The sequence below is a fragment of the Hipposideros armiger genome, unplaced genomic scaffold (assembly GCF_001890085.2).
Source record: "Hipposideros armiger isolate ML-2016 unplaced genomic scaffold, ASM189008v1 scaffold_23, whole genome shotgun sequence".
Taxonomy (NCBI): Eukaryota; Metazoa; Chordata; class Mammalia; order Chiroptera; family Hipposideridae; genus Hipposideros; species Hipposideros armiger.
This window is the reverse complement of record NW_017731373.1, coordinates 5,550,223-5,575,298: the sequence shown is the minus strand read 5'-3', so window position 1 is coordinate 5,575,298 and position 25,076 is coordinate 5,550,223. Positions and strand designations below refer to the sequence as shown.

Sequence of the window (25,076 nt, the reverse complement as noted above, 5' to 3'; positions counted from 1 at the left end):
AGGGTATTTTAGCTGAGGTGACTGTGTTATCTTGGGTCCTTCAAAAAGAAGACACCGAGATGATTAGACATGAGTGGTAGGCAAAATAATCATCCCCAAACATACCCACATCCTAATCCCAGGAACCTGTGAATATATTACTTTATCTGGGAAAAGGGACTGCAGCTGTGATTAAGGATTTTGAGATGGGGAGATTATCCTGGATTATCTGGGTAGGACCAATGTAATCACAAGGGTGGGAGTCAGAGGAGATTTGATCACTGAAACAGAAGGAACAATGCTGGCCCATGAAGCAAAGGGAGGCAGGCAACCCCTAGAAGCCTCCAGAAGGAACATAGCTTTGCCAACCCATTTTAAACTTCTGACCTCCACAACTATGAAATAATAAATTTGTTATTTCAAGCCACTAAGTTTGTGGTAATCTATTATAACAGCAATAGAAAATGAATACAGCAAGCAAGGATCCTATGGTACAAAATTTAAGACACTCTCAGGATGAGGCTGTCAGTCAAGTACAGTATCTACTGTGATGGTTAATTTCATATGTCAACTTGACTGGGCCACAGGGTGCCCAGATATTTGGTCAAACATTCTGGGTATTTCTGTGAGGATGTTTTGGGGTGAAACTAATATCTGAATCTGTAAACTGACTAAAGTGGATTTCCACATTGATATGGGTGGGTCTCACCAGTCCAAGGCCTAAAAAGGCTGATACTCACCCAAGTATGAGAATTCCTCCTGCCTGCCTGCCTTCAAACTGGGATATCAGCTTTTTCCTGCCTTTGACTCAAACTGAAATATCAGCTCTTCCTGTCTTCAGACCGCCAGCCCCCGGACTAGAACACCATTGGTTCTCTTGGGTCTCCAGTTTGCCCACTCGCCTTGCAGATCTTGGGTCTTGTTGGCCTCCATAAGCATGTGGGCCAGTGCCTTGTAATAAATCTCCTACTGTTTCTGTTTCTGTGGACAACCATAATACACTCACGAGAGATCTGAGAGGCAATGTTTCGTGGTCTCCACAGTCCACCTTTGGCACTACCAACACTCCACACAGATTTGGGAGAACCTCCTCTATGGTTCCTGTGAGCCTCTCTTGGTGAAGGGAAATTTAGGAGCTTAGTGAAATACTATAGCCCCTTCCACTACAGGTGATCTCAGGGCCTCAACTAGTATTCATCTCCTCTCCCTCCTCCACCGTGGCAGGTCTTAGTGGCTTAATAAGAGCGTACAGATGAAGAAAAATCTAACTGAGGTAGGTCCCAATTTACCACAGTTGAAACTACATACTCTTTTTGAGACACAGCATCTCTCTTTTGCTAATAAGGTAATAACATGAATTAAGATCTCTATGTCCTTACATGTTATATCACCTACAGGAACAAGAATAATCATATATAGGGCCAGAACATATTCTGACTCCACTGAATCAAATACTAGGATGCCCCCAATCCAATAGGTTATGTAAACAAATCAGTTTGCAAAACAGCTTTCCTTGGCTAAAAAATAAATTAGAATCTCTGTTTTAGTTTTGTCAAACCACACAAAATAAATAAAAGCATAAGCTCAATTCAATAAATTTTTATTGAGCTCCCACAGGGTGCATGAATTTAGGATCTTTAGTTTACAGAAGTAGAAAAGTGTTACTTTAGCCCTTAAAAAAAAAAAAAAAGCAAATCACAACTTCTCTACATATTTCAAGTGAATCATTTAATGTGAGTGAGGCTCAGTTTGATGTTACTATACATGTTAACAGAAGAAAATGGCAAATCATAAACATTTTCCCTGCTACCAAAAAAGGATTTGATGCCCAGATAAACCAGCCTGTTGGTCTAACAAGAGCTGATGAAAAGGGCTAGAGACCCGGAGTAAAACATGGACTTGGAAGCCTGTCCTTTGAGGGCTCATTCTCCTGAGGGCAACAAAATGCTGAAAAAATGAACTGGCTCAAAAATTATATTGAGAAATCAAGAAGAGGAGTTAATCACAGTTTTGGGGGGGAAATGTGAAAATAGAGGACATTAAATGTAGCTAGATTAATAACTCTAAAGTTCCCCTGGAGTTGTAATAGCACTCTGAGCGAACCAAAGGGGCTGTAAACTCATGCTCCTTTGAACAGAGTGGTTTAAAACGATAGATTCTCCAGTGCAACTGTATTTTCAAGTATAATTCTAGTGTTTGTACCTAGCAATACAGAAGAAAAAGCAGCAGGGAGAAAGTGTCAAGTATATAGGACATAAAAGGATTTGGCAGCCCTAGAATTCCCAGTTTGAGTCTTTTTCATCAGGAAAATCACGTTCTGGCTCAGTCCAAGGTGACGCTGGAGGCAGTGCTACTGATGGCTTGTGATAAGCAGGAGGCAACAGTGAGAGTATTGAATCCTGGCTTTCTTCTTTCATCTGTTAAAGAAACTCAAAATAAGGCTGTTGGCACATGAATTCAATACATTAGTTTTGTTAGCAATAAGTAACTTTTTAAAAAATCACATTAAAAGTGTTTAAAATTATTTTTAGGTATTTTCACTAAAAATGCCTTTGATTCTGGTCACCTGAAAACAGGAAGAAGTGACAGCCAAAAAAACCTGAATTTTATCAGAATTATTTTTCCCTTGATACAGAAAACTAAAATGCCTCTAAGTTAATCAAAATATAAACTGGGAATATAGTAACATATGATAATATTCCATTGGTTTTTACTCATTTTGTTTTGCAGAATGAACATTTTTAAAAAGTCTGTAACTGAATTACCAAAAAAGTTTTCTTGTTTTGTAAGAATGTTATTAAGAACCTTGGCAACCAAACTGTCCCATTAAGCCAACAAAATGAAGTGACTTTTTAATAGTATTTAAAAACATCTAGACAACAGAAGATAGATCAGCTCACCTGTTTGAAGAAAACATGGGACAATAAACTGCTTGCTGATGGCCTGAAAAATTTTTTTAAAGTCATATAAAGGAAGGACTTCATATTAGAATGTAGATTTTTAGGTATAAAAATATATTGGAAATTAGGTTTAGAGCTATAAAACCCAATACTAAAAAAAGGAAAACTAATACATGTCAAGAAAACCCAATTCTTAGTCTCATCCTTGATTAACGGGAATAATTAATTCTAGAGATATCCTTTAATTAGTATATAACTCAACATTTATTGGGCACTTACTAATTATAAGGAGCTTATGCTGGGCATTAAGGGGCAAAAATTAGATAAGACATATATATACACCTTATTTCCAAAATACAAATGCTAATATATATTATCCATGTTAATTTATACTATTATAATAGCAGCAACCAATATTTGTGTACTGCTTGGAAGTTTCTAAATTGTCTTAACATAAATGCAGTTATTAATGTCCAAAGAGATTAACAGATTTTTACAAAGTGACTTGGTTAGGAAATGAAATAGCTAAGACTGGAGCCCAAGTCTTTTGCCTTGAAACCAGTATTCTTCCCATTTGCTCACTGCCTCTACGTGTTCTTAGCATTGTTGATATTGTCTGGATTAGACTATAATTTTTTTTTGATTGAAAGATTTGAATTTGGTGGGAAGGGACTATCACAAAGCTTCTATAAAATATAAAACACATGTTTTATGTTATTTAGAAGTGAACCATTGTACCTCTTTTCAGGATCTTGTTGCAAACAGAGCTGTACTAAGCTAAAGAAGGCAGGAGAAAAAGTTTTTGAGGCCGGTGTTTGCAATCTGTCACTATTTACTGTGCGAGTTCCACTGGAGACAAGTACACTTTCTCCAATCCCAGAGTCTACACCTGATCGGGAATTCTTCATTCTGGATTCTGACTGAGGGAAAATACTGATATCCAATGGGCTATAAGGAGGGCCTTTCAGTTTCTGCAACAGCATCTAAAAGAACAAAAAATTTCCTTCAACCCTTTTCAGGCAAAATATTAGAACAACAGCAATAAATATCCCAAGAGTCTACAGCAAAGATGTTTAACATATATTAACTAGATTATATGGGATCATATAAAAGGAAGGTAGTTCAGAGATTTTAGTAGCATTTACCTGGGTCCTGTGCATGTCTTGGAAAGGTACCTGCCCACTGGCCAATTCACATGCTGTAATCCCAACACTGTAAATATCTGACTTTACATTATATCCATGTAAATCCTGTAGAACAATTAATTTGAAGTCCTTCAGTGTAAATAACTTAAAACATTACATACATGTGCTTTTTTGATAAAGGATGGTGAACAATAATGGAAAAAAGCTCATGAGTGAGAAATCAAGCTATAATCTAATATATCATATACATTTTAAAATTCCTAACATATTAATTCTGAGAAGAAAGAGCAAAAAAGCCTTGCAGTAGTAGGCCATTCACCAATCCAAATATAAGGTCACAACTGTCCTTTAGTCAAGCTCAGAAGACACTCGAGACGCACAGACAACCCAATGCAAGGGCCACACCTGACCTGTCTCAGTAGTTCTGGACTCAGCCACGGCTGCACTGATGTGCTGAACTGTGGGAAATCATACACAGCCCTATGCCTCTGTCCGTGCTTAACCAAACTATGCAGATGGGACAGGCCAGAGAGGGTCACTAGGCCATCACCAGAAATGAGGATATGGCTGGCTTTAAAACTCCTAGAACAGAAAGAAACAATCCTAAATACTAGGAAATTGGCCAATGAAGAAAGAATAAAAATCTGGTCAGAACAAATCCATGTATTCTCTTGGAAATTAAATACTCCTTATAAAATAGCAGCACACTGCTATATATATGTAGGAAATGTTCAGGGAATTATGGGAATCCTTTCAGCTATTTCATACAGCATTAGAACAAGGGAACATATAACTGAGAGCTACATGTTTGGAAGTGATAATATTATTTTCAAACTTGGAGTGGAATCAAATTAATTTCACTATTTTAGGATGCTATTGCAAAAGACTCAAGAAGTCTAAAAAAATCAATTAAATAATATTTAAAGCATAAGTTATAATTTAAAGTTAAATGCAATATTATCCATTAAAAGACAGCCTCTCGTGGTATTAACATAATTTATAAAAATATGCCTTACATAGAAACTTCCTTTGTCAAATAAAAGTCTTGTTTTTCAGCCAAAACACTGAATTTGGAAACTAATAGAGTTCCTAACAGAATAATAGAATAGGATGGCCAATAGTCTGATAAAGTATAATAAAACCTTGAAAAATTAGAATACAATGTGTTAGAAATCTTCAGTTAACCAGAATGCTGCTAAAAAACAACAAATAGTAAGAAAAAAAGCATTAAGGAGGTTGAAACAATAAGAAAGCAAATTTATTTAAAAGTAACTTAATTAAAAAGAAAAACCAAGTCTCAATATATCTTAGAACAGCACTGTTTTTTAACATTCAGCCAATTAGTTCTGCATCTAAGTCTGGTAACAAGAGAATTGATATTCAGTATGATAATCTTAAGGTGCTACAAAATATTTAAGAAATTAAAGGAAGGTTTAGTTACAATTTGTACATGATAGAACTATGACATAAAGCTGAAAAGCAGATAAAAAAGCTCTTTGTTTAAGAAAAAACAAAAAGGCTAATTGGAGTCCCACTCCCTACAGCTTCTATTCCTCATGAGATTGAGACTTGAGCGTAATCAGGGCGGGTGCTCCACCCCAGTACTGAGCACAGCACTCGGCACAGAGAAGGCCGTCTCAACATTTTGGTGAATGAGCACAAAACGTAAGCAGTATCTACTGGCCCCTTCCTCCCTCTGTTTTTATTTACAAGTTTCCTATTCCTCCTTTCTAACAGGCTCTCTAAAAGATCTTCCGCTAAAATTCTTTCATTTTGCAAAATACAAATAAGCAAATACCTGTGAATACAGCCATTTTGGTGCAGATAGTTCAACCCTCTCACTGCTCCAAAGAGAATGTTCCTTATTAAAGTTTCACTCATTCCTTCAGGAAAATAAGTCCTCAAGAGTTGATTTGCTGAACCTGAAAGAAAGCCCTGAAATCTTTAAATGAACATTGAAAGTGATTTTAATTCTAGCTATGTTTTAAATTTTCTTTTCAACCATAAACACAGACACACACACGTTACATTTTAGAGTCTAACCACTTGCCTATGCAAAGGTATTTTTCCTTCAAGAATCGTTAAAAAGACTTTTCTAATGACACTCTGAAGATTATGAAAGAGAATTAACAATTCTCAATATTGCTAATAAAAAATACATATTGTGTGTTTATCTATGTATTTTTTAAATCCAGAGAAAATTCACAAAAGCTGTCCTAAAAATCAAAGTTCTAGGATCCATTCATTTATTTATTCAACACACGTACTGAGCACTACTTTTTGCTAGGTACTGTATGAGCGCCTGGGTACCCCAAAATGAAAAATACATACATGATCCTGCTCTCAAGAAGCTCAAGTCCAGTGAAGAAGACAGGTACATATGTTTACAATGCAGTGAAATAAGTTTACAATGTGGAGAAATAAGCACAGGAATGGTGTGCACAGGTAGAAAAACTTCTGCCTGAAGAATAATGGTCACTCTCCATTGAGAGAGGGAGGAAACTGAAGGGAAGAGACAGCTTGTTCACAGGCATGGCTTCTTGGAGAAGCAGTGGTGGTTCAGTGGTCATCAGACCCATTAGTTTCTTTTCTGAAGACTAAAATTCAACATGAACCAGATATAGAAATACAAGTATATCATGAAATCTGGAATTGGCCATCAGATTAATAATTTAAAAGCAGTGAATCAGAAATTTAAGGTCCTACTCATCCTGACAACTATAGCATCCAGGCTAAACTACGAGGTTTTTTTTTTAAGATTTTTATTGGGGAATTGGGGGATGGGAACAGCACTGGGGAATTGGGGGAAGGAGAACAGACAAGTTGCTGTCATTTTGTTCTTCAGTCTAGTTGTGGAGGATGTTGCTTCACTGGCCCAAGTTGGCACCATCATTGCGCTCTTCCTGGGCGAGGCAGATCAGTTGCCGGTTTCTGGACAGCCACTCACTGCGGCTGCTGGCCGCTCACGCTGGCAGCTGGCTACACACGGTAGCCCATGGCAACCTACTGCCACAGGGGCTGCACCCTACGCCATCGTTGGTGACTCACGGCAGCCCAGCTCCAGGTTGAGCTGTTGTTCAGCATCTTAGCTGTAGAGGGCAATGTCACTGGCCCTCATATGTGGGATCCGAACCGGGGCCGTCTGGCGTCCCAAGCCAGTTCTTAACCATCATGCCACTCGGCCGGCTCCACTACGAGTTATTTTATCTGAACAAGTTTTCTTACCGTAGGCCATAAATGGAGAAATAACCCAAAGCCAGCTGCCAACAGTAAAAACAGTCCAATACGTTGTAATATTGGGGTGCCGGAAAAAGTGGGATAGAATCACTGCTTTCTAGGATAGACACATAAGAGACAAGACATTTAAACACAGCCTTTTTTCCTTATGATGAAGATAGCAATAGTGGCAGCTAACAGGGGAACTTATTATTACTAACGACTGTTCTTAGTGCTGTCATCTCTTTAAATCTCACAACCACTACATGAAGTAAGTGATATTACACTTCCCATTTTATAGAAGAGGACACTTAAAAATAAGTTAGAAAACTTGTCCAAGAGCACATCATTAATAAAAGCAGTGAAAGTGGGAGGTGACCTTACAGTTTGACTCCGGAGGTCATGCTTTTATTAACTATCCTATGTTCTTAGTATCGAAACATTTAAAAATACATCAAAATACGAAGATAAAAGTCCCTGCTAACACTATACCACAGAGAACCACTATTAACATTTTGGTATAATTTCTTTCGGTCTTTTTTTCTGTGCAATGTACATGTGCACATATAAATATTTTAAAAATTGGGACAATATCCAAACAAAATTCTTTCCCTCTTTATATAAAAAATGATTAGTGACAATGAAAATGGTATTATAATATTCCTGAAATGCAACTCTGTTAAGATTTATCAATTCAGAAGTTCATTTTACTTAACTGGATGAAAAACAAAGTGCTTCTGCTTTTTTCTGTCCCTATATGACTATTTGTGATTGGACTCACTAGGGGTATTGTAAATTTCCAAACCAGCACTTCAAATATGATATTCTTCTGAAGGAATTTATAGTAGTTACAAAGTTTGAATATATTTGTTCATCTATGGATCTGGCTTCCAAGTATTCTTTCTAATTCTGCAGTGGGATGTTTATTAGAAGAAATCTATTGTAGCTTTCTCTAACAGAAAGAACTATTAATTTGGGAAAAGAAATTCTTATAAATGTAATCTCCTCAGAAAAACAGTACATCAAATGTATTTTTTTCAAATTGTTACCTGTAAAGCTTTCAGGCGTTCTTCGGTGCAGTTTTCCAGATTTGTAATTTTTATAGTCACCAGTGTTCCTGTAGGAGTATGCCGTGCAAGATGGACAGAAGTCAAGTTGTCAAATCCTCTTCCTATAATCAGACATAAAACTTATATTAGCAACCAAAGAAGAAAAAAATTGATAATTTGGACTTCATCAAAATTAAAAACTTCTGCTCTTCAAGAAAACACTGTTAAGAAAATGAAAAGGCAAACCACTGATTAAAAGTATTAATATTTGTAACTGGCAAGATTTATAAGAAGAGTATATAAATAACTCTTACAACTCTATAATAAGACAACAAAAACCTCAATTAAAAAATGGGCAGGGGCCGGCCGAGTGGCTCATTGGTTAAGAGCTGGCTTGGGAGCACGAGCTCTGAGCAGCAGGGCCGCCGGTTCGGATCCTACATGGGCTAGTGACACTGCCGTCTACAGCTAAGATGGTGAACAACAGCTCGACCTGGAGCTGGGCTGCCGTGAGTTGCCGGTGACGGTGTGCTGCAGTGGGGCTGCAGTGGGCTGCCGTAAGCTACCGTGAGTGGCCAGCAGCCGGCGTGAGCAGCCGGCCGCATGAGCTGCCGTGAGCGGCCGTCCAATGGCCGGCAACCGATCTGCCTCAGCCAGGAGGAGCGCAATGATCACAATACCAACATGGGCCAGTGAAGTGATGTCTTCCACAACTAGACTGAAGAACAAAAGGACAGCAACTTGTCTGTTCCCCTTCCCCGATTCCCCAATGCTGTTCCCTCCCCCAATTCCCCAATAAAAAAAAAATGGGTAGAAGATTAAATTAGGCAATCTATAAAAGAAGATATAGGAATGGCTCATAAGCACATGAAAAGATGCTCAAGATAGGGAAATGCAAATTAAAACCACACCAATATACCATTACATACCTATTATAATGGCTCTAATTGTGACTTGATAAACAACATGTGACATATTCAAACAATGGAAAGCTATTCAGCAATCCCCTCCACCCAATTCCAGTCCCTGACAATGATATAAATGATATCATAAAGAATGTAGTCTTGTGCCTGGCTTCTTTCACTGAACAGAATGCTTTTGAGATTCATCTATGCTGTGGTATGCTTCAGTAGTGAGTTTCTTTTTATTTATTTATTTTATTTATTTATTTTTTTAGCTGAGCCATCCTACCACCTTTTGGCAGCTCAACAGCAACTCAGCTCGGGCCAGGCATCGAACTGCTGTTGCTCAGAGCTCAAACTCTTGAGCGAGCTCTTAACCAACTGAGCCACTCAGCCGACCTGTGAGTTTCTTTTTAATTGTTGAGTAATAATTCACCCTGGATATACCACAATATATTTATCTATTCATAAGTTGATAATTTGGGTTGTTTTCAGTTTTGGGAGACTATAAATCAAGCTGTCAAAAACACTCTTTAAGTAGACATGTTTTCATTTCTCTTCGGCAAATGCCTGCGAGTGGGATTTGCTGGGTTATGTATGCGTAACCTTAGAAGAAGTTGCTGAACTGTTTTTGAAAGTGGCTAAAGCATTCTGTGTTCCCACAAGCAACGTATAAGAGCTGCAGCTGCTCGATGTACTCACCAGCATTTGGCGTCAGTTTTTACAATTTAAAGTGGCCCCTATTAATAGGCACCTAATAAACATTAGTTCCCTCGCTCGCTCCACAGTCACCCAATTGTGTCGTCTTGATCTTTGACGACATTAATCTCACATGCATCCCTTTATAGTGTCAGCATCACTGCCTTAGATCAAGTCCCGTCCTCCTTCTCTGGGTAGATGCAGTGACTTCCTCACTATGCCCTGTACTCTGCATCCAAACTGCTGAGGAAACTACCTCCAAAGCCAGTTCCTTGCTACCGTTCACCAGGAATTTGGATTCAGTAGGCCTGTGATGGGATATTGGCATTGCAATTTTTAAAAAGACTCAGGTGATGAGGATGATACTTCCAGTTGTAAATCACTAATCTATTACCTCTTCCAGAATGCCCCCTGGAACTGCTGCCAGTTTTCCTAAATCCAGAATTTTAGCTATAGAAAGGTACCACAGTGCAGCAGCTAAGGGTTTAGACACTGTGGCCACAAAGATTTACTTTCAGATCACTACCTATGTGACTGTCACTCAAATTCTCAGAGCCTGTCAAATGGGAGTGATAGAAAGGCGAACTGAAAAAATACAAATAAAATGTTCCGCATGCCTGTGAGATGCTATTGTTACCACTGGCACTGTCCCACCATGTCTTTCTGGCACAGAGGGGACAAATTTCAATTTCTGCCTTAGGTCCTTTGAGTATTGAAATGGGCAAGTTGTGGGGGCCGACAAAGAGTCTGAACCTCTTAGTATAACTTATGAAGATGTGCTCCAAACCTGCCTTTCCAGATGTACCTCCTACCACTGCCTGCTCTCCCCTTGTTCCCACTTCTAGGCAACTATGTTAGTCCCTTTCTAACCATCCTTCCTCATTCATCTGTTCAAGTAAACATGTTTTACCTTTTTTGAAGTGACATCATCTGAACCTCCTTCCTAATTTTAGGGCATTTCTACCAGTGCTATTTTAGAAAAGGTCAGATTCTTATTCTCTCTTTGACTCCTTGACCCTGGCATGGGAGGGTCAATGACTTATGCTTGGTCAACGGAGGATGGAGTGGGTGACGTAAAGAAGCTGGGCAGTCAGAACTCGCTGCCTGGGGTCCAATGTCTGGTGGTGTAAGCGCCCTGCAAGGGAATACACTACCCAGACCGCTGCTATGCCATGGCCCTGGCTGTAAGTCTGGTAATGTAGCTTCTCTTGGCTTCTTTCAAGCCTACCTGTTTCTCTAGCCAATAATTCTGTGAGTTAGCAATACTGTTCAAAAAATTCCTCTTTTGCTTAAGTTAGTCAGGATTGTTTTCTGTTGTTTGTAACAAACATCCTGACTAGAGCATTCAGCAAACTTCCTCATGCTTCACAATCCAGCTCCTTTTGGCTATCTTTCTTGACTCCCAGATGGACAGCTGGATGCACCATCTTCTCTGTTCCTGTAACACTTAGCACATCTCTATTATAGTACCCTCTAGTGCATAAAACGAAGCTGTCTTTCATGCTCATCTTCCCAGAGAGAAAGTGAACTCAAGTGTTTCATGTGGCTTTATATCCCCAGCACCTAACACAGCACCTGTGTGTGGTGCTTAACAGATATTTCTGAATATTCAGAGCAAATGTTTCACATGTATAAGGCTATAAACAACAACCCACCCTATTCCAAACTTAACTGAAAAAGGATTTTAGGTAAACTGTTAAGTTAAAAAAAGTAATTTGGTTAAAGGACTATGATCAAAAAGTTCTTTTTGTCATCGATTTCATTTACCGTATTTCCCCATGTATAAGATGCACCTTAATTTTGAGGCCCGAAATTTGAAAAAAAAGTATTACATAAAGTTATTGAACTCAAGTTTTATTCATCATAAAATTCATACAACTCCTCATTACATGCAGGAAATGCAAGTAAAATAATCTACAACCACTGTAGAAGACACACCCAGTTTTTAGACCCCAAATTTTTAGACCCCAAAATTTGCACCTTATACATGGGGAAATACGGTATAGCAATGAAGGGTCAATTATTTGAAATCCAGGATTATTACCTATTTCCACTTGGAGTTCATAGTGAGAAACGTTGGTGGAACATATCACTTCACTGGCTTTAGTAGATGGGGGCAACCAGGAAAGGGATGGCTCATCAACCTGCATTGTTTTAAAAAGATGAAAACATAACAGGTACAAACTTCTTTGGTCCCCCACCCCAGTAAAAAATACGATATTATATTTTCCAACACACAAGTGCTTATCAAGAAGGCACTGAAAGGTAGCTTAAGACACTGTTTTAAGGTCTAAAAAGAGTTTACAATTGCTAATAATTGATATTAGTTAGAAAGCTATCAGTGTATAAAAGAAGAAAGGGCAGGAAAAACAGGTTTACAGGTAGCGAAAACTAATTTCCAGCACAATTTCCAGGAAGCATTTTTAGGAGTTGCTAAGAATGGCAGTTAATTCTTCAGGGTATCTAATAAATATATCAAGGGAAGAGATGCAGAGACCTGCTTGTGTTCTTGCTTCAAGTGGTCACCAGTTATATCCATTATGCATGGAGGTACCTGCTCAGCTAGCAGAGATGTTAACAGTAAAGGAAAAATTTCCATACTGCAATCTATTACAATTGCTGAAAAAGTTTTCCACAAGATGAAATTAATCAGAAGGGAGGTCAGAAAGAAAAATAAACATCAAGAGATGGAGGAATAGAGTACAGACCTCCTGAGTTAATGACCATGTACTGATATGGGGTGTCTCACAGTGTGCTTTGGAGTCAGAGTCCTAGGTTTGCACTAATCTCAGTAGCAGTGAAATAAGATGCACAGAGAAAGAAGAGGCCGATACCACTGATGTCATGTGATCACCAGGAGGATTTCCCCAAGACACTTAAGAGCCCAGAGACACCAGCAGGTGGCATGAATTTAATTACTACCTTCAGGGCAGAGAGAAAAAAGATGAGGGTTCGGATGACATTACTATGAATTAAGAATTGTGCTAACTACTTTTTACATCCTAGATTCTACATGTTCCCTAAATTTTTAAGAGAGCAGAAAAATATTATTATAAGCTCATGGCTAAAGATGAATAGAGTTGAATACTGTTCAAGCAAGATGAAAGATTGTAAAAAGAGGGCCTGCAGAGTGGCGCGTTGGTTAAGAGCTGGCTTGGGACGCCAGAGGGCCCCGGTTTGGATCCCACATGTGAGGGCCAGTGACACTGCCCTCCACAGCTAAGATGCTGAACAGCAGCTTAACCTGGAGCTGGGCTGCCATGAGTCGATGGTGATGGCGTAGGCTTCAGCTCCTGCTGCAGTGGGTTGCCATGGGCTACCGTGTGTAGCCAGCAGTCAGCGTGAGCAGCCTGCAGCCAGCATGAGCGGCCAGCAGCCGCTGGCGATGGCGTAGGCTTCAGCCCCTGCTGCAGTGGGTTGCCATGGGCTACCGTGTGTAGCCAGCAGTCAGCGTGAGCAGCCTGCAGCCAGCATGAGCGGCCAGCAGCCGCTGTGAGCAGCTGTTCAGAAGCCGGCGACCGATCTGCCTCACCCGGGAAGAACGCAATGATGGTGCCAACTTGGGCCAGTGAAGCAACGTCCTCCACAACTAGACTGAAGAACAAAAGGACAGCAACTTGTCTGTTCCCCTTCCCCCAATTCCCCAGCGCTGTTCCCATCCCTCAATTCCCCAATAAAAATCTTTAAAAAAAAAAAGGATTATAAAAAAAAATTCTACTGTACAATTGGAAATAATCCCAATGCAGAAAAAAAAGAGAAATCTAAAAAAATCAATTTAATTTCTTTACACCAGGTAGTCTTCAATTAAACTCAGATGTAAAGAACACACATAAGAAACAGAAAGAAGAACATATAACAATTTTTAAAAAATTTTAAGTGATAACCTGTAACCCTGTTAGGAAGGCTAGAGAATAGAATGAACTGAGGCTGACAGTTCACTGCTTGAAAAAATGGCCTTAAGGTTACCCTACCAGATGATGGACTGAACTCAGACTAATCAACCTGTACTTTGCTTCCATCTTCTCCATTAGGGAAACAGTCTTCTTTAAGCTAGAAGGACGCATATGTTTTATCAATAAATAAGCAACTGAAGCCCCAAGCAGGTTGTTTTACAATAAATAGGTTCAAACCTCCAGGCCAAAGACAATTAAATCTAGGGTATTACGTTTGCCGACACAGTGAAGCTCAGCTGAGAAAACAGAATGGAAAGAGCCAAACACTGACCCAATTTTCAAAAAGGAGACAACTACAAGGGGCCAGCTTGATGCAGTTGCCCAGTAAAGTGTGATATCAAATTACTCTATAGATGACTTATGGACGCTTAAGAAAAAAACATAGTAATTACAAGAAGACAGCATAGGTTTACTAAGAGTAAATCATCCCAACTAACCTAACTTCTCTTTTTGATTTGATGACTAGAGAATTAGAAAGCAAAAAGTCAGGGTCTTGAAGAAATATCTGTAGACATGTTCATAGAAGTATTATTCACAATAGCTACAATGTGGAAGCAACCAACTGTTCATCAATAGATGAATGAATAAGCAAAATGTGGTATATACATACAATGAAATATTATTCAGTCTTAAAAAGGAAATTCTGCAACATGCTGCAACACAAATGAACCTTGAGAACATTACACTAGGTGAAATAACTTGGTCATAAAAAAACAAATACAGTATGATTCCACTTATATTGGAATATAAGAGTAGTCAAGATTATAGAAAGAATGGTGGTTGCCAGGGGATGGGAAGGGAGAGGGAGTAGGGAACAATTATAGAATGGGTTCAAAATTTCAGTTCACAAGATGAAAAGAGTTATGAAGATAGATAGCAGTGAGTTACACAATATTATGAATGTATTTGATACCACTGAACTGTACACTTAAGAATGGTTAAAATGGTAAATTTTATGTTACATGTATTTTAGCGTGATACAAAAAAAAAAAAAAAGCAGTGCCTGTGGAAGTTTCTTGAGTTCTAGGCCTCTTTCTTGGCAAAGAAAGGAGATAACACTTTATTACTCTCTGAACATTACCTCAATTTGAATGAAAACTAGGATTAGACACTACATCCTAATGTACAAAAGGGCAGGTACTAGAAGACTTGAGTATTGAGTAAAAAGTAAAATGACAAAAATGAAGCCAACTGAAGATAGGATCAGAATAAATTTATAAACATTATTAAAATGGGATTACCTTATTTTGTAGGAAATAAGCCGTTTGCAAGGCAGGTTCCATTTTTGTAGTAAGAATTACGTATAAAGTAAAGATTAAGGTGAGTAGGAGGAAGATCCCAGATACATATTTATTCCCAAGCATATCTCTTTTTTTTTTTAAGGATTTTGTTGGGGAACAGTGTGTTTTTCCGGGACCCATCAGCTCCAAGTCAAGTAGTTGTCGTCGATCTATTGGGTTGTCGGAAAAGTCATGACGTATTTTTTCTATGTTTTTCGTTGCAAGAATGCGTCATATAGAGGGAACTGCCCTCTTCAGAAAAAGCTGCCCTGCCCAGGGTTACACCACTTCCCTGGGAGCAGCCTGCATCCAAGACTGGTGGATACAGGAATTACAATGCCTGGAGTGCCAGGACACCTAGGACAAACAGGTAGAGACACGCCAGATCCAGAGATGCTCATTGGACTGGCTGAAGGCTCTGTTCAGATTTCCTGGGTACAATCAACTCTGCCTCCCTAGAGACAATTTCCCAATAAATCCCCTGTGCGCAGGCGCATGCTCACGTGCACATGTTTGGCTTTATCCCATAGGCTTTAGGAAACCCATGAAAGTTTTAAAGCTGAAAAGTGACATAAGCAGACCTGCATTGGTAACAGTGCTGAATACTGATCTGAGCGGTGAGCAGGGGTTACATCTGTGTCTAGGAAACTAGAGGCAATGAGTCTACCTGCAATAGCCCAAGTGAGAGAGGATGAGACTCGAGTAGCAGCAGTGATCAGGTCAAGGAGGGGGTGGACTCAAGGGCATTTCAGACACAGATTCGTAAGACTTGGTGTATAACTAGATGTGGGAGCAAAGGTAAAGGCCATGTGAGGATAATTCCATAGTTTCTAGTTAGGGTGACTTAGTGAGGTGTTTTCACTAGCCAAAGCAGGAAATACCATGGGTTGGTGAAGTCAGAGAGATCAAGGTTTTACTCAAAATGCATAGAGATGCCTTTGAAAACCCTAATCTAAGATGTTCTACAGACACCTCTGATGGCCAGGAAGAGTCCAGGGTTGCAGGTAAAATTTGAGAATCATCAGTCCTGCTTGATGCTGGGGTCCCCTCTTGACCTGGAGGAAAACCTGAGGTAGCTCCAGGAAAATCTGAAATCTGAGCAACTGAAGCCATAGGTGAGGCTGCTCAGGAAGAGTTGATTTAGGCAGAAGAGAAGAGATGAATTATAGACTTCTGGAGACTACAAGGAGTAGAAGAAGAAGAAATAGTAAAAGACACTGTGAAGAAAAAGAGATATAAGGGCATCAGGAGTGAACAGCATTACAGAAGGTAATAGGAAAGTATTAACCGTATTCAATCATTTTCTTACCAAGTATTGATGGATACTGGTTTCAGACTGTTTTTCAGGTCTGAGTGATTCAACTTGTGTTCGTGAAGTGCAGAAACAATCCTGGAAATTCAGAAATGCATTACGTGAAAAATGAGTCACAAGTTAAGCAAGGTGGTGTGTGGATACAAAAAGGTCCGGTGACCAGGGTGAGGAGCAGAGAGAAAGGGTAGCATGCAGAAGCCTGGAATTAAAACCAGGATCCATAGCGTGGAGGTACTAACTATGGGAGAGAAGCAGCTGGGTGTGCAGAAGACAAATTTCATATCTGCTATAATTCTATTTGGCACTATCTCTGATCCTTGTCCTCTCCTCTGGAGGTGATGATATAAATTAATTTTACAGCTGGTGTTAACATTTAACCTTTATATCATTTTTGCAATTTTCTTCTGAATATTTAGCTAAAGATTATTCTGCTGTACTTATGATAGTCATTTTTATTTTGATCCTCAGATTTTTTTTTCTTAAGTGTAAGAACCATGTTTATCTGCATTAAACCACACACCGAGTATATTTGGAACCACTTTTGTTTCTTAAGGTGATAAACATCTTTAACTTCAACTCAAAGCAAATTAGGAGACTTAGTTCCATTATCACAATTTATATTTTCCTGCATTTTAACCCATGGTCCTATTATCACATATTGCCAATAAAGAAATATAACCCTACATATGATTTATCTCACCATTACTTAATGGGGTGAAGCTGGCCTTATGGTATTTAGAAAGAAAGGACATGTCAAAAGAAAAGTATAAACAAATTTTATAAAAGAGATTTTTATAATAATTGTTAAGCATCTCATGAACATTCATTTTTATATGAACATTAAAGTACTAACATCAAATGAGTCTTTAAGATAAGTCTATCCATTAACACTTTGTAGTCAGTTACTTAAAAGTAAACAAACTTTTCTTTTAAAATATGCCATAATTTCTCACTAATCAAACTAATCATTTTCCCAGTTAGCCTAAATTACTGATTATTTTAAGTTGAATTCCCATAGTCTGTATACCTTATCAATTTTATCACAATAATTTGATATACATCCCCACCGTTTTATGTAAAACTTGCCCTGAAGAACAGAAGCTAACAATATCAAGATAGATGTAGAATCGTTTTCTTTGCAAAATTTCTATTGAATTGTCTAGGGCAGGGGTTGGCAAACTGTGGCTCGCAAGCCACATGCAGCTCTTTGGGTACGTTCCGTCTCAAAAGTTTGCTGACCTCTGGAAGAGTCAATCCTGTCCCTCACAACAATTTAAAAATTATTCGAGAACCATAAATATATTTTTACATAATCACCATTATGTGAATAATATCCTTTAAAAATTTTATAAATGAAACTATGATAGTTTTATTTTCATTTTCAATTTTACTTCAGAGCCACATGTACGTACCCAAAGAGCCACATGTGGCTCACGAGCCGCAGTTTGCTGACCCCTGGCGGCTCTTCCATCTCAAAAGTTTGCTGACCCCTGATCTAGGGTGAATAAACTTTACATTAACAGTTGTTGAAGGCACTTATTACTGTTGCTCATGTTGAAAATAGCCATCATATATTTATATTTATACATTTTTTGATACATTTACCCTGAATTTTTCACAACAATCATTAACACCATTGTGAAGAAACAAGTTAACATAGCAGGCCTAAAACTGCTATTCTTAGAAAAAACTTGCTTGCAAGGATGATCCCTGGCTGGTATCTAGGAATTTAAATTTTGGGAGAGTTCCCACTATTCCCTAAACTGCTTGTGCAAACAATATGGTTTATCCTGAACACCAGTTTTTTTTTTTTCTGGGAGTCTGGAATTTGTTAACCTGCTAGCAGAAGGTACCTACCGTGTTTCCCCAAAAATCAGACCTAGCGGGAGAATAAGCCAAGGTGCCATATTTTGGCACCTAAAATCATGCTATGGCTTATTTTCCGGCTAGGTCTTATTTGGGGGAAAACAGGGTACATGACTTTTGTTTCTTAAGGTGATAAAAATCTCCAATGAAACCCCTGAGAATTAGTCTCTAACAGGCTTCCATGATAAGAAATATTTCACACATGTTGTCACAACTCCAGGGGAATTAATAAGCACATCCTATATGACTCCACTGGGAGAGGCTTCTTGGAAGTTCGTACCTGGTTTCCTCTGAAATTCACTCCATGTACCTTTTCTCTTTGACAGTTTAGCTTTGTATCCTTTTGCTGTAATAAATCTTAGTTATGAATATGACTATATGCTAAGTTTTGCAAATCCTCCTAACAAATCACCAAACCTGGAAGTATCTTGGGGGAGGGGGGACTTTTGACACAGCTATCAAAATATATTCAGGCATATAAAAAGTCTTTCTCTTTAAAAAATGCCCATCACTTTTTTTGATGGAAGAGAAATTAATTTAAGGCATGTCGGGCATATTTTTTAAAACTTAAATTGACACTAATTTATCTTCAAAATAAGAGTGGTGATCTATGTTTTCAGTTTATAGAAACATAGAAAACATTTTATAAACTAATATGGTAGATTTCCATTTCATTATCTTTATATAAAATTTTCACAGCAAGAAAGTGGTCAGTATTAAATATGAAGACAGTTAAAACCAGCCAGTATTATAAGGCAAAGTACTTTTGCTGATCCCTCCAAAAAAATGTGAGCATGTTTACTAGCTGCCCAGGTTATAAAACATCACAAAATAGTCATATTTTATCCTTCAAAACATTTTTATATCCACATTGAATAAACTGAATGCTAGTGAATATAACAGCTCATAAAAAATCTACACATTAATCTCTTTTAGACAGTATAATGATTTAAAACCATCCAGAAGAAAGCTCCCCCCAAAATATTTTTGAATGTATCTTTTATCCATTATCATAATAGCCAAGTGAAAAGCAGTTACACCCTGTAGAAAATCTAATGAAAAATATTTTACTTATGCTGCTCCTTTGAAATGACCATTTCTTAGCTCCAAATAGAGGGTAAAACTTGAATGGGGAGAAATCCTTCATAAGTAAAAACATCAGCTTTATCTCAGTTGCACAAATTTCTCACTTAGGGGAAAACATGAATACCTTGATTCAAAGGATTCTAAACATTTCATCCTTGCAGGAAGAATATCATTTAAAGTAAAATTATTAACAAATTGAATTAATATAAATCACCCATTATCATAGTCCATTATTTTTCACAAAATCCATAATTGTGGAATAATAGATTAAGATAATCTTTTTCCAAAACTTGGAAGCCCTGGGCAACCACACAGCGCTCTGAATCTCAGAATATCCATCTATCAAATACCCTTTTACATCTTATCCAACTCACAAACTGATATAAAACTGTTAATCTTAAGTAACCCTTCAGAGCAGGGATCAACAAACTATGGTCCTGACACAACATTTTTTTATTTATTTTTTTTAGTGAATAAGATTTTAGTGGAACATAGACACATTCATCTACACATTACTAATGGCTGCTTTCACACTACAACAACAGAAGAGTGATTTAACAGAGACCACATAGCAACCAAATACTATCCAACCCTTTAAAGAATAAGTTTGCTGATCCTTGCTTTCAAAAATGAGGTAGGTATTTCACCTCAATGTATTTTCCAGATATATAAAGCTCCCCCTTTAAGTAGAAAGGCTATACTTTAAACATAAAGTAAATGCATTCTGTATTTTTATATAACTAACAAGGCAGTCTCCTAAATTCGTAGTTTTGCTTCTCAGACCTGGCAAATGAAGGAGGTGATTGGAAGATGAGTTTGAGCCCTGGCTCTAATTCTTTGCAATCTTGGGCCAAACTCAAAATGAGGATTATACCACCTGCCCTGCCAATCACTCACAATTTTGAAGACTGAAAGAGATATAATGTATGAAAGTATTTGTAAACTACAAATTATCATAAATATGCACCACTTTTTAAAAGATCACTGCTTTAATATAATAATTCAAATAGTCAAGTATTGTATTGTATTCTACATAAGACACAAAGTCCTAAAACTACTTAATCTAAAGCAGACACCATGGATCTAATATAAATAGAAAACAAGTTGGTACCTATACATCATATTATACATTAATCCAAATGTTTTTTTGTCATGCTGTTAAGTCAAGGGATTTACTTTTAATACTATTTTGCAATTGCCTTTAGTCAGATGGAAATTTGTAAAAGGGATTTTAAAGATTTAAAGGATATGGCATAGCTAACTGGATGAAAGAGGCATATACAAGTACAGCATATGTAAGAGAAAAAATGGGTATGGGGCAAAGGAACAGAATAATTAGTATATTGCAAAAGTATAGGAGACACTCTTTTCTGAAGAGATAAAAATTCAATGAGAATTTAACTCATTTCTTAACATTTCAGAGCCAAGAATATTCCATCAGAATATGCCTTTTGTCATAGCTCTGCATTAACATCTAACTACTCTGATGGCACAAAATTAGATCCACGTTAACAAAAACTTACCAAAAGAGACATTGAATCGCTTTAGTTCACAGAAAGTGACAAAAATCCATCTATTCAAGAGAAGATTTTTGCTTTAGCTTCAAGATGCAGAAATAATCTACTATAAAAAAACAAAAGCAAAATAATTTAGATTTACAAAAACTTTATTTCTTGAAGAACTAGTTGCCATAAACCCACACAATATTTAGGCAGCTATTCTTTGACACAAGGAATGGAGACATTCCTGCAAAAGTGTCTTTAAAGAGCATTTCTGTTTACTGAACACTAATTGGGATCTGACAGAAAGACACAGTTAAACTGAAGCAACCCAAGTGCCCATTAATAGACTACTGGAAGATGTGTTACATATAAACAATGTAATGTTATTAGGCCATAAAAAAGAATGAAATCTTACCATTTGTGACAACATGGATGGACCTAAATTAAAGAGTATTATGCTAAGTGAAATAAATCAAAGACAAATACCATGTGATCTCACTTATATGTGGAATCTAAAGAACAAAATAAACAAAATACAAACAGACTCATAGGTAGAGAACAAGCTGATGGCTGCCAGAGGAGAGGGGGCTGGGGAGCTGGGAGTGAAGGTGATGGGATTAGAAAGTACAAATTGGTAGTTACAAAATAGCCACCAGGATGTAAAAGTCCAGCATAGAGAATATAGTCAATAATGCTGCAATAACTATGTATAGTGCCAGGTGGGTACTAGACTAATTGGGGGTGATCACTGCATAAATGATATAAATGTCTAACCACTAAGCTGTACACATGAAACTAATATAAAGTAATTTTGAATGTCAACTGTAACTAAAAAAAATAATTAAAAAATAATGAGGAAGTTCTTACTAATTCCTACTTTTCCAAGAAATATTTTAATGAAATTTTCAAAAATTTTTCCTGTATCTATTAAATTATAAGGCTTTTTTTATTCCAATATTATAATAAATTAAATTCATTGACTTTCAAAAAAAAAAGTATGGTTCTGAATATATTCAAAGACTCAACTATACCTGCATCTCTCCATTCCATATCTGTACTACATTTTTTCCTGTGCTACTTTTTTAAAGAAACATGAAAGCAATACAGAAAAGGAATGTTGGAACCACTTTTGATATAAATGGTGCCACTTACAAATATGCCCCAAGAATTTCCAACAATTCCACTTCAAAGTAAACTTTGAAGCTTCCAAAGCTTCCTAATCAGATTAATTACCTATTAAATCATTTGGAGTCCCTGCCAGCAAATTTGGAAAGAATCAGGATTAGTAACAGACTAGGAATTAATAACATCTTCTTGCTGCCATATGTTTAGAATAAGAGAATTTTTTTTCAGTTTTCACATGAAAGTATTATTTTCTATAGGTTGAATATTTTTACCTTGTGATTTTTAGTTCTCAATTTTATTCTTGGAATTTATTGACAGATATGAAAGATATGCAGATTATTATTCAAATAATCCCTCTCCAAATTCACTAATAAAGTATTAATCTCAGTAGTTTATGAAGAGATTTAAAATCGCAACTTCTTCAAATTCAAGGAGCTACAAAAGCACTATTGAAAGTTTCCAGATCTTTCCTAATAGAAAGGGTAGCAAAGTTCTAAACTTGCTAGTGCCTGGGTGTTTCCTTATCTTCTCTTCATATAAATATCTTCTCTTTCATATAAATTGTGCTTCATTATTCCATTTTAATTAAGTCCTCAAGTTTGATCAAGGCATCTGCAAATATCTAAGCAAAATGAGAAAGAAAAGGAAGATTTTATAAACCATCAATATTATACCCAATTTTATTGCCAAGGAAAGATGTAACTTTATTCAGGATGTTCACTACAAGCCAAAGGTAGAGAATGGGAGGAAGAAGAACCTGAAAATGTATGATTACTTTGTCATCTGCCATTCACTATCATTGATTTAAGGTGCTGGAATCTGCTGTTACAAAAGAGGGAACGCAATGCCTGCCCTGTCCACCTTCCAGGGTGATTGTGATCAAAAGAGATACTTCATCTAAAATACTCATAACTACCAAACACTGTATCAGTATAAGGGCTTAGAGGATGCTCTGAAAGGCACACTCAACTATACCAGCACAAAATGGTATATATATATTTATTTATAATGGTATATATAAGCTAGTTGGCAATGTTTCCATAGCCATGAAAATGTTCATACCCTTTGACCCAGTAAAATTCTCACTTCTAGTAGCCTAAGGAAATATGCAAGCAAATGAAGAAAGCATATATACACAGAAAGTCATTATACTGTTATGTGAAACAGCCAAGTATTCATTCCACAGTTGTTTAAAGAATGGCTACTATGGATCAGGCTCTATGCTGGGCACTGGGGACATTCACTGGTGATCGCTGCAGATAAGTCCCTGACCACCTGTAGCTTTCCTTCCCACAAGCAGAAAGACTGGGGATGTCATGATTAACTGAATTTTCTGGTTATTAGGATTTTGTTTCCTGCTTTTTCCACTTAGTAAGTTCTTTCTTAAACAACAAAAAACTTTAAACTTTATACATCACCTATTTTTTAGAAAAACTCAGAACAGGCACAATCTATGAAATTTGTTAGTACTACAGGGGTTGTCCCCATGGGGTGGTTTAATCCCAGAGGCTTTTGCTTTAGTTATGCCAGACTATTAAAAGATAATTTTACAGACATCTTGAGGTCAAGGCAGCAGCTGCATCTAGTAAGGAGCGGGGGTGGGGGGGGGTTGTTACCATTCGCTGTCATAATTTTCTCTGCATGCTCTTTCACTAGGTATGAATATAAATACTTTTCAAAAATTCGTATTTCTGAGGCCTAGATTTCTAAATGTATACACAAGCACATTAGTATGGTCCCTTGCACTTATATCTAAAAAGCTAATTAGGATAAAGCTTTATAAATTATTTAAATTTGTTCTATAATAGAATGGTTCATCGGAAGGCTTTAATCTGAAAGGTTGACGCTGTGAAAATAACAGGCTGTGCCTATTTACAGAACTCGGGTTTTGAGTTGATTTAAGCATCCAACAGAGTTCATTGTCATAAGGAATGCAAGAAACCTGATTTAACTCTCTTTGCTGAGCTTTAAAATTACTGTAATTTTCAAAGTGATCTTGGGGAACCCATAATATCTTAAAAATTACAGCGACGCACAATTCAGAATTTTCCAAACTTAGTATCGTGACTCATGTTTTTTCAAAAAGTATTTACTGAACGCCTACTGTGTGTTCTGTGTTAAGCAGGCGCTGTCTCACAAATCCTGATCAAGTTTTGAGGAAAAAGGTGCTGCATACAACAAACCCACGAGGGAAAAACACAACGCTCAATTTAAATGCCGAGGACAAAACAAACAAAGCTTGAGCCTTTACTTTTATAAAAGGTTCCTTCCTAGGCCTGCTTTAGGGGGGACTTTGTAGCGAACTCGCAGAAGGTGGCACCCCAGTCCGGCCGGAGGGTGTCTTCGGTTTGGAAACTGCCAGGCTCGTGAGCTCAGCCAAAGGTGAGAGTTTGGGGGTAGAAGGCGGTGCGGGCAGCTCGGGCCCCGCGCACCTGGCGCCGCCAACCCCAGCGGGCACCTCCTAGCCCGCACGCAGGTGCCTCCACCACCGCGCGGCCCGGGATTCACTGCAGAGCCGGAGCTGCGCGAGATGCAGGGGCCGCTAGCCACGCCGGGCCGGGATCTAGAAGCAGCGGCGAGTTCTAGCCTCGGGCTTCCCGCGGCGAGCACGGACCGAGCCGCGCTCCCTCCTGTCCCCAACCCGCCCCTAGATTTTCCCCTCCCGGACCTGGCCTCCCTTCATTACCCGAGGCGATCACCGCCAGCGACTCTCCTCAGGCGGCCAGTTGTGCGGGGCCTGGGCGTGCGTGGGAGCCAGGTCAGCCGAGGGGCAAAGCAAGCGCGCAAGGCCCGCTCCCAGCGCCGGCCGCTGGGCGCAGGAAGCCGGCACGACCCGGACCGGGACAATCGGCCTGGCACTCTGCCCCAGTCCCAGGCAATCTGCCCAGAGGGCTTTCGCCCCACCCCGACCCCAGGGTCGCGGCCCCGCCTCCCGCCCCAGGGCCAGGCAGCTAGGGGGCGGGGCCTTCGAGCGTGGGGACGGGACAGAGGGGAAACAACGCTAGAGGATGAGGGGGCGGGGCCGATAGGAAACTACAATTCCCAGCAGGTCGTGCGCTGGA

The 25,076-nt window shown here is 38.4% G+C and overlaps 1 protein-coding gene across 3 annotated transcripts; it reads right to left on the bottom strand.

Annotated features, from left to right (window-relative positions):
• Positions 1 to 1,562: 1,562 nt before the first annotated feature.
• On the bottom strand, positions 1,563 to 25,030 carry STRADB (STE20 related adaptor beta). Of its 3 annotated transcripts, none has more exons than XM_019635652.1 (12): positions 24,701 to 25,030; positions 20,911 to 21,010; positions 16,433 to 16,513; positions 11,935 to 12,034; positions 8,290 to 8,411; positions 7,250 to 7,358; positions 5,823 to 5,946; positions 4,435 to 4,606; positions 4,025 to 4,129; positions 3,618 to 3,862; positions 2,880 to 2,922; positions 1,563 to 2,396 (listed from the first exon to the last, which is right to left on the bottom strand). In XM_019635652.1, the coding sequence occupies exons 2-12, from the start codon at positions 20,920 to 20,922 to the stop codon at positions 2,253 to 2,255; spliced, it is 1,257 nt and encodes a 418-aa protein (XP_019491197.1). In that variant the 5' UTR covers positions 20,923 to 21,010; positions 24,701 to 25,030; the 3' UTR covers positions 1,563 to 2,252. The 3 variants fall into 3 exon arrangements, with proteins under 3 accessions (XP_019491197.1, XP_019491198.1, XP_019491200.1); XM_019635653.1 differs by having other exon boundaries at positions 20,911 to 21,007; XM_019635655.1 differs by lacking the exon at positions 2,880 to 2,922 and having other exon boundaries at positions 2,314 to 2,396.
• Positions 25,031 to 25,076: the final 46 nt, after the last annotated feature.